General features: G+C 49.0%; 1 protein-coding gene across 1 annotated transcript; it reads left to right on the forward strand.

Moving 5' to 3' along the window:
• Positions 1–3,966: 3,966 nt before the first annotated feature.
• Positions 3,967–4,329, forward strand: LOC133449734 (basic proline-rich protein-like; the record flags this gene model as incomplete). The annotated part of the gene is made up of 2 exons (XM_061728790.1): positions 3,967–4,014; positions 4,282–4,329. Coding segments are annotated over 2 exons (96 nt in total), but the record flags the coding sequence as incomplete, so codon positions are not given.
• Between the last annotated feature and the right edge of the window lie 5,337 nt (positions 4,330–9,666).

Here is a 9,666-nt window from a genome sequence, read left to right on the forward strand (position 1 = left end):
GATGCCTCACTCCATTGGGAAAAAACCGTCTGGTGACAATTGCCGACAATTTTGATTATCGCTTTTTGTCGACGAATCATTGCAGCCCTAATTATGATCGGAACACAAGCCATTTCACGGCCCAGTAGTAACGGCTCTACGGCCCGGTACCGGTCCGGAGACCGGGGGTTGGGAATCACGGCTTTAGAATATTTTGTCCCCTTTAAGTAAGCAATGGAGGTGAGTGAAACAGAGTCCAGACCTTGAAACTTATTCCATATAACCTCTCAGATGGCTGCATCCAAAATGCCCACAGACACAACTGATACTCTCCCAGTCTCAACAGTCTGCTTGAAAATAGTTGGCATCTCCAAATAATATGACAGCATCAGTTGATGTCTTGTGGCCAAAGTGTGCAGAATATTTTTAAAGTTGCCAGTATCACGAACAGTGTTTCCGCTAGAAAAAATTGGCACCGGACAATGTGACCGGCAGGGTTTCAATTTACCGGACAAATGTTTGAAATTCCGGTCACATAGGCTATATGAATTTTTTGAGGTTAAAAATAAATCATATGCAGTAGTACGATATCAATGCAAGTCATTTAATAGTATTTTTATTGAAAAACAGGGTATTTAAAATAAAATAAGTCCCGTCAATTGACTCGCGAGCGTAACTTCAAAAAGGAGGAGAAGAAGCTTGCGCGTAACTTACGGCGTAAGGTACGCGGCGACGCGTACTCTACGCCGTAGGCTCTGCGTCGGTGCGACGCGGAACCATAAATAAACGCACACGTGGATGTCGGCGCCGCAGCTCCGCTTCCTCCCGGCTCCCGGCACCGAGGCTCGGCGTGTCCCTCCGCGGTACTCCCGGGGACTCTAGTCCCGCAGCACCAGTGAGTATTTTCACCGGACATTTTGACCGGAGAGATTATAAAATACCGGACTTCGGCATATTTTACCGACAAAGTCCGGCAATTACCGGACAACGGAAACCCTGATCACGAACCATTTTTTTGAAGAAGGAATGTTTTGCCTCAAATCTTATTGTCCAAAACTCAATTAATGGACCAAATTTCTTGATCAGAACAGGATAATGTTCAAGATAATGATGTTTGGGGCGTAATTTAGTATCAGGAAATACTTCTAAAAGCAAGTGTCTGTTGTCAGAGATTTTGGCTTGTAGGTAGCACAGGCTTTCTGTTGTGAATGAGGGGCTCGATAACAGTTCTACAATATCTTTCTGTTCAAGGATCACAGACCATGTCTTCAGTCTCTGGAAAATGGTGGCCGATCAGCAGTGGAATAAATCTCACAAAAGCCCAGTTCTCATGTCCGTTGCCTCCAATTGTTCCTTTTTTTGATTGTTCCTTTTGTCACACAATACAGAGAAGAAGACGAAGACGAAGACGACGACGACTCGCTCCCGCGCCTTCGTCCGGCAGAGACCTCGTCCTCCTCACCGCTGTCCTGGGTGGAAAGTGTCCTTTCGGCGCAGGACAAGCCCACACTTCTGCAGCTGGTTGCCGACAAGCTGCAGCGGACTAGGATTCATGCTGTCAGTCGTCTGAGCATTGATTACAGCAGGTGGTTTGAGTATTATCTGCAGTGGATAAGAACGATGTCTCCCCAGCGCTCCTCAAACCGTTCAAAGACCTCCAAGAGGAGTGGCCAGAAAAGACCCCTCGGCGAGGGATGAGGAGACCCGGAAAAGACAGAGGAGCCAGATGAACATAACATTTGACATAGATGAGGACGAGTACGACATCCTTGATGGATCATCGAAAGCCTTTCTGAAGAGGATCCTGTTGAGAACAACAAAGCAGAGGCTGTAGATTTACCCAGTAACGGGCCGGAGGAGTTCAGTGAGTCCTATGACTCTGATTGCATCATAGTTTCAGGTCCCTCCTCCTCTCAACCAGGTCCCTCCTCTCGACAACCAGGTCCCTCCTCCTCTCAACCAGGTCCCTCCTCTCGACAACCAGGTCCCTCCTCCTCTCAACCAGGTCCCCGCTCCTCACGACCAGGTCCCTCCTCTCAACAACCAGGTCCCTCCTCCCCTCAACCAGGTCCCTCCTCCCCTCAACCAGGTCCCCCCTCCTCTCAACCAGGTCCCTCCTCCCCACAACCAGGTCCCTCCCCTCAACCAGGTCCCTCCCCTCAACCAGGTCCCTCCTCCTCTCAACCAGGTCCCTCCTCCCCGCGACCAGGTCCCTCCTCTCGACGACCAGGTCCCTCCTCCCCTCAACCAGGTCCCTCTTCCCCTGAACCAGGTCCCTCCTCCTCACGACCAGGTCCCTCCTCCCCTCGACCAGGTCCCTCCTCCCCTGAACCAGGTCCCTCCTCCTCTCGACCAGGTCCCCCCTCCTCTCAACCAGGTCCCTCCTCCCCACAACCAGGTCCCTCCCCTCAACCAGGTCCCTGCTCCTCCCCACGACCAGGTCCCTCCTCCCCACGACCAGGTCCCCTCCTCCCCTTAACCAGGTCCCTCCTCCTCTCAACCAGGTCCCTCCTCTCAACCAGGTCCCTGCTCCTCTCAACCAGGTCCCTCCTCCTCTCAACCAGGTCCCTCCTCCTCTCAACCAGGTCCCTCCTCCTCTCAACCAGGTCCCTCCTCCCCTCAACCAGGTCCCTCCTCCTCACGACCAGGTCCCTCCTCCCCTCAACCAGGTCCCTCCTCCTCTCAACCAGGTCCCTCCCACGACCAGGTCCCTCCTCCTCTCAACCAGGTCCCTCCTCCTCTCAACCAGGTCCCTCCTCCCCGCGACCAGGTCCCTCCTCTCGATGACCAGGTCCCTCCTCCCCTTAACCAGGTCCCTCCTCCTCACGACCAAGTCCCTCCTCCCCACGACCAAGTCCCTCCTCCCCACGACCAGATCCCTCCTCCCCTCAACCAGGTCCCTCCTCCCCACGACCAGATCCCTCCTCCTCTCAACCAGGTCCCTCCTCCCCTCAACCAGGTCCCTCCTCCTCACGACCAGGTCCCTCCTCCCCTCGACCAGGTCCCTCCTCTCAACCAGGTCCCTCCTCCTCACGACCAGGTCCCTCCTCCTCTCAACCAGGTCCCTCCTCCCCTCAACCAGGTCCCTCCTCCTCACGACCAGGTCCCTCCTCCCCTCAACCAGGTCCCTCCTCCTCACGACCAGGTCCCTCCTCCCCTCGACCAGGTCCCTCCTCTCAACCAGGTCCCTCCTCCTCACGACCAGGTCCCTCCTCCCCTCAACCAGGTCCCTCCTCCTCTCAACCAGGTCCCTCCTCTCAACCAGGTCCCTCCTCCCCTCAACCAGGTCCCTCCTCCTCTCAACCAGGTCCCTCCTCATCTCAACCAGGTCCCTCCTCATCTCAACCAGGTCCCTCCTCCTCTCAACCAGGTCCCTCCTCCTCTCAACAAGGTCCCTCCTCCTCACGACCAGGTCCCTCCTCCTCTCGACCAGGTCCCTCCTCTCAACCAGGTCCCTTCTCTCAACCAGGTCCCTTCTCTCAACCAGGTCCCTCCTCCCCTCAACCAGGTCCCTCCTCCCCTCAACCAGGTCCCTCCCCTCAACCAGGTCCCTCCTCCCCTCAACCAGGTCCCTCCTCCCCTCAACCAGGTCCCTCCCCTCAACCAGGTCCCTCCTCCCCTCAACCAGGTCCCTCCTCCTCACGACCAGGTCCCTCCTCCTCACGACCAGGTCCCTCCTCCTCTCAACCAGGTCCCTCCTCCTCACGACCAGGTCCCTCCTCCTCTCAACCAGGTCCCTCCTCCTCTCAACCAGGTCCCTCCTCCTCACGACCAGGTCCCTCCTCCTCACGACCAGGTCCCTCCTCCTCTCGACCAGGTCCCTCCTCCTCTCGACCAGGTCCCTCCTCCTCTCAACCAGGTCCCTCCTCCCCTCAACCAGGTCCCTCCTCCCCTCAACCAGGTCCCTCCTCCTCTCAACCAGGTCCCTCCTCTCGACGACCAGGTCCCTCCTCTCAACCAGGTCCCTCCCCTCAACCAGGTCCCTCCTCCCCTCAACCAGGTCCCTCCTCCTCACGACCAGGTCCCTCCTCCCCTCAACCAGGTCCCTCCTCCTCACGACCAGGTCCCTCCTCCTCTCAACCAGGTCCCTCCTCCTCACGACCAGGTCCCTCCTCCTCTCAACCAGGTCCCTCCTCCTCACGACCAGGTCCCTCCTCCTCACGACCAGGTCCCTCCTCCTCTCGACCAGGTCCCTCCTCCTCTCAACCAGGTCCCTCCTCCCCTCAACCAGGTCCCTCCTCCCCTCAACCAGGTCCCTCCTCCTCTCAACCAGGTCCCTCCTCATCTCAACCAGGTCCCTCCTCCCCTCAACCAGGTCCCTCCTCCTCACGACCAGGTCCCTCCTCCCCTCAACCAGGTCCCTCCTCCTCACGACCAGGTCCCTCCTCCTCTCAACCAGGTCCCTCCTCCTCTCAACCAGGTCCCTCCTCCTCTCAACCAGGTCCCTCCTCCTCTCAACCAGGTCCCTCCTCTCAACCAGGTCCCTCCCCTCAACCAGGTCCCTCCTCCTCACGACCAGGTCCCTCCTCCTCACGACCAGGTCCCTCCTCCTCTCAACCAGGTCCCTCCTCCTCACGACCAGGTCCCTCCTCCTCTCAACCAGGTCCCTCCTCCTCTCAACCAGGTCCCTCCTCCTCTCAACCAGGTCCCTCCTCCTCTCGACCAGGTCCCTCCTCCCCTCGACCAGGTCCCTCCTCCCCTCAAGAGCTTTTAAATTCGCTGCCCCCTTTGCTTGGAACTCCTTTCAGAAAGACTTTAAACCGACAGACCAGATGTCCTTCAATGACTTTGGTTCGATCTTGAAAGACCGAGAGCGTGAGAGCATTAGTGTCTCTGTACCTGATGGTAGTTATGTCTTCCTCAACATCTGCACTTTATGATTTAAAGCTTTTTCCATATATGCAGCTCCAATCTTCATTTCTTTGCCAAAGTGCTCCTTTAGTAAGTATTTGGCTCTGGTGTAGCCTTGATTACCTGGCATATGATAGCAGCTTCTTATCAGTTCTCTTGGCTGCCCCCTGGTGTATTGCTCTAGGTAGTACAAGCAGTCTTTGCTATTTGAGGCTTTACTTTCAATCCCTTGTTCAAATGCCATAATAAGCGATCCATACTGTAGAGCAGGGCTATTCAAATGGCGGCCCACAGGCCACATGCGGCCCGCCAGGAGCTTTTATGTGGCCCCTGGTCATATTTTAAAAAGGGGTTGTTTGTTGAAATTTTTTTTTTTTTTTTTTTTTTTTTTTTTTTTATAATAGTGATGCATCGAATGTTCGGCCGAAAATAGCAAAAAAAACACTTTCGGTGTTCGGTGGAATAAGTGGGGAAAAAACCGAACAGTTAGGTAAGGTAAATCTATTTTTATTTTATTTTTTTTTGTAAATGAGTGATGGACATTGGACAATATGGCACACATTAGTTTGCAGTACTGTACTTCAGTTCCGAGCTCGAGCTGTTTTCTTTTTATTTAAATTGTTTTTGAGAGAGTGCCAACTACGCTGCGTAATTTTGTTGGCCCGCTGCACACCGCTGGCTGACGAGCCGCCTTGAGATACATGCAGATATACAGGCAGACAGACATGCCAGGAATGCGTTCACACAAGGTGCGATTTTTATTTGTAATGTGTGCAGAGAATGCATATCGCATTTAAGTTTAACAAGCTTGGTAGCCTTTTTTTAGTTGGTTAACGATGCATAGTGTTTGTACATGTTAATCTCTCTTGGAGATGTTTTTTACTTCAAATTTTTTGCCAGTGTTGCACAGTGTTAATGTTTGTCACATTATTATTAACCTCCGTTGTACAGAGGACTTGTTGACATCATTAGGCTTCTAGGATTGGTCTGACATTTTTTTCATTTGAATAAGTGAGGACTTTGCATTTCAGATGGAACTTCTAAACCTCCTATAATTCGTGATTGTTTTGTTTTGCTCATATAATGCACAGATGTGTCATTAATAAAGGAGCTTATGGTTAATATTTTAGTTGCTTATTTATAACATCAAACTGGCTACTATGGACTGAAATGCTTGTGCTCAATGCTTAATATAATATTCAAATAAGGAAATCTTGGTGGAAAGTGGTTCTTTGTCATTATGGCGTGTTTATTAAAAGTAGGTCAATATCAACTTCATTAAGTTTGCACAATGCATGGTTTCAAAATGAACTTGCATTTAAAATAATATTTCTTTATTTGAATATTATATTTAACATTCACAATGACTATATCTGGAGACAATTAATACACAATTCATATGTAAACTAGATATATTCAAATGTATAATACAAATGTATTATATATACATAAGTCTTCGTCTTTGAGTGCAAAATACCTTTTGAAAACCCCCACATTTTCAAATTGTGCAGCCCTCTCCATACAGTCCTTTTGCAGATGTGGCCCCCGGCCGAATCTAGTTGAATACCCCTGCTGTAGAGGGTTACCATCAAATATGGGTATTTCTCTTGGTGGGAGAGATGCTGCATGATGCTGTTGAATTAATTGAGCAGTGATGTCTGTTTGTTGCTGAATGATGTTTCCAATATTATGAACTCCATTTTCATTTGAGGTCTGAGTTGCACAGACATTGCTTGTTCTCTGGTCCTGTTGTGAATTAATGGAGGTTACAGCGCCTCTCATTGGTGTTTGAGAAGATTGTGCTGGCTGCATTGAAGTGAAGCTTGTCATTTGTGTTTGTGCATGTTTCCTTTCCTTTGGACTAGGGATGTTAACAATTAATCGATTTTCGATTAATTGCCGTTATGAAATTACCCGATTAAAATTAACGATTACAATTAATCTATTTATTTATTTATTTTTTTCGTTTAATTTCACCAGCTGGTATTACGCCCGGACCACATTTTATGCGACACAACGCGCCGCGGCGCGCACATAAAGTTAGAAGAAAGAGACGGCGGATATGTTTGGTTTTAGTAACATCATGCTCAGGCAATGAGTCTGCAATGGCCCAGACGGGAGACACATGTAGCTCAGTGCTTAACTTTTATTTTTAATCCACGCTATATTCTTCTGGTTGTTCTCCGACATGTTCCCCTAAAGCCTGAAGGTTCCGCCTTAAATCGACGCAGAGCCGCCGCCGTAGCCTACGGCGTAGGCTCTGCGTTGTTGTAACGCGGAACCATAAATCAGCCTTCACCCGGTACATACATAGGTTTCTCTAAACATCTGTCCCCGCTACAGTTTTAACTAAAAGAAAATGTGCTCCAATACAGCAGGTCTCATCATTTTATTTTGAACACTGCCAAAACTCTAACTTAAAACGTAACTAGAACTTAAAATTAGCTTGACACAAATGACACTATTATGGCTGCTGCTACTACTAATAGCCTTGAAGTGCACTTTATATTATATTCCTTGTGGTACAAAAATGTATTTTTGTTACTTTTGTATCAAATAAATATTGGATTAAGGAATACATTAAAATGTCCTTTGTATTTTATATAAGCAAAAATTATGTTTGTATCTCAGATGGGGGAAAAACGCTGCTTATCAACTAATCGATGATCGATCGATAAGGTTATCAACTGTCAATTAATGAAATCGATAATTTGCATCCCTACTTTGGCCGTGCACCAAGTGGGCGTAGCGTATGCCAACCGTTGTGTTCAACATTTTTTGGTAATGTAACCGTTTTCTAAATGATAATTTTCGTGCAATAAATGGGAACGTCACCCAAAGGAGAACTGCTCTGGAAAGTTGATTTGTTGGACTAAAGAAGGCTATGAGTTAAAGACATTCCTAACCACCGCAAGTGTGACTAATGAAGTTATTATTTTTTTTGATTGTGAGATAGTCACCACAACAATTTTTTCCAGAAGTTTGTTGAGAACAGGTGAAAGGCTTACTGGTCGACTGTTAGAGCCTGTAAAGGCATTCCTGGTGTTCTTTAGTAATCGAATGACTTTAGCCTCTTTCCAGGTTTGGGGGCAGACGTTACATTCAAGGCTCAAATTGAAAATGTGGCAAACGGGCGCAGCAATATGACTGGCAATACACTTCAATAGCTTTCCATCTAAATTATCTATTCCGGGTGGTTTCTCATTATTTACGGACAGCAATAATTTTTCCACCTCTTCTATACTTACTTTACCCAGTTTAAAGGTACATTGCTTATCCCTCATTATTTGTTCTTTTATATATTGATACAATGACTCACAACTGGATTTTGGCAATTCCTGCCTTAATTTACTCACTTTGTCCATAAAGTAATTATTAAAATGATTAGCAATGTCAAAAGGTTTAGTAATACATTCACCTTCTGATTCAATAGTTGTTGCTATGGAAACGGAGTCGGAGCCGGGTCAGTTCAGACAAACAAACATATTTCCACCTGTTCATTATTTTTTATTCCATTTCATCATCATGACAATTTACTGTAAAAAAAACAAAAAACAATATTCACATGAAATAGGGCTTGGTCGCCAAGTTGCATTCTGTGATGCGTCGGCCATGTTGGGAGCCTTGTGAGTGTAAACAAACAGCAGTGTAGTAGCACCAAGTGAACAGACGGAATGCAAAAAAAAAATGTTAAAATGCCGGAAAGGAACTGGAATTTACCGGGATACCTTAAACAAGGAAGCCAGGGGCCGGTATATGGAGAAAATAACAATTATTAACGGTTTGGATCCATATGAAATCCCTACTAAAGAGTGGAGCTCTGACGAGGAATTACTGCTTGTTTGCGGTGTGAGCGCCTACATTTCGGAGCAGTTCTGTTGTTATAAGTCGTTACAGTCTCATGTGCAGTTCACAAATGGATGGGTGCAGGAGCTTCAGATCATAAAGCCGGCAAACAGTGGGAACAAAAGTTAAACCATTAGCGATCTTTTCCCCACGTCAGTTATGTGTGGAGCTGCTGCAGCTACAACACAGCAATAGGTTACCATGGTTTACAGAATAACGGAAAGTAATGATTACAAGTAAAGCCTGGATTATGGTTCTGTGTTAAACGCCGAGCGTGCGCCGCAGGTTGCGCCGCAGGTTGCGCCGCAGGTTGCGCCGCAGGTTGCGCCGCAGGTTGCGCCGCAGGTTGCGCCGCAGGTTGCGCCGCAGGTTGCGCCGCAGCTTGCGCCGCAGCTTGCGCCGCAGGTTGCGCCGCAAGTTGCGCCGCAGGTTGCGCCGCGCACCCCACGCACATGCCACGCCGCACGCCACGCCGTGCCTGATGTGCACCTCCCAAAAATTGTAACTACGCGTCGAGGCGACGCAGACCCAACGCAGACCGAGAGGGCTGTGATTGGTTTGCTTGGTAGCAACGCATTTCCGGTTCCAGTTGGTGAAGCAATAGTGAACTTTCAGCGCTCTTTTGTTCATGTGTGTGATTTTTTTTTTTTTTTTTGGGTTGTTTTGGTTTTTTACACAATAGTTGTCCTGATCTCTTTGATTCACTGTGATCGGAAAAACCGGAAGCTAAACAAAAGTATCAACTAGCGGGTACTGCACCGCGGCGAAATGGAGTGACGGAGAAGTCCGAGGGGTTCACGACAGCGTCACGGCAACAAAGTAGGCTCTGCGTTGGTTTAACGCAGAACCATAATTCAGGCTTAAGACACAACGAAGCGGGAGCACGTCTGTACACAGTGCGTGGGTGGTACGGAGAGCAGCTAAAGTAGCTTCCAACATGGCGGTTCCACCAGGTGATGACGTCAAGACGACTCAGCCCTATAAAACCAG

The sequence above is a fragment of the Cololabis saira genome, chromosome 1 (genome assembly GCF_033807715.1).
Source record: "Cololabis saira isolate AMF1-May2022 chromosome 1, fColSai1.1, whole genome shotgun sequence".
NCBI classification, from domain to species: Eukaryota; Metazoa; Chordata; class Actinopteri; order Beloniformes; family Belonidae; genus Cololabis; species Cololabis saira.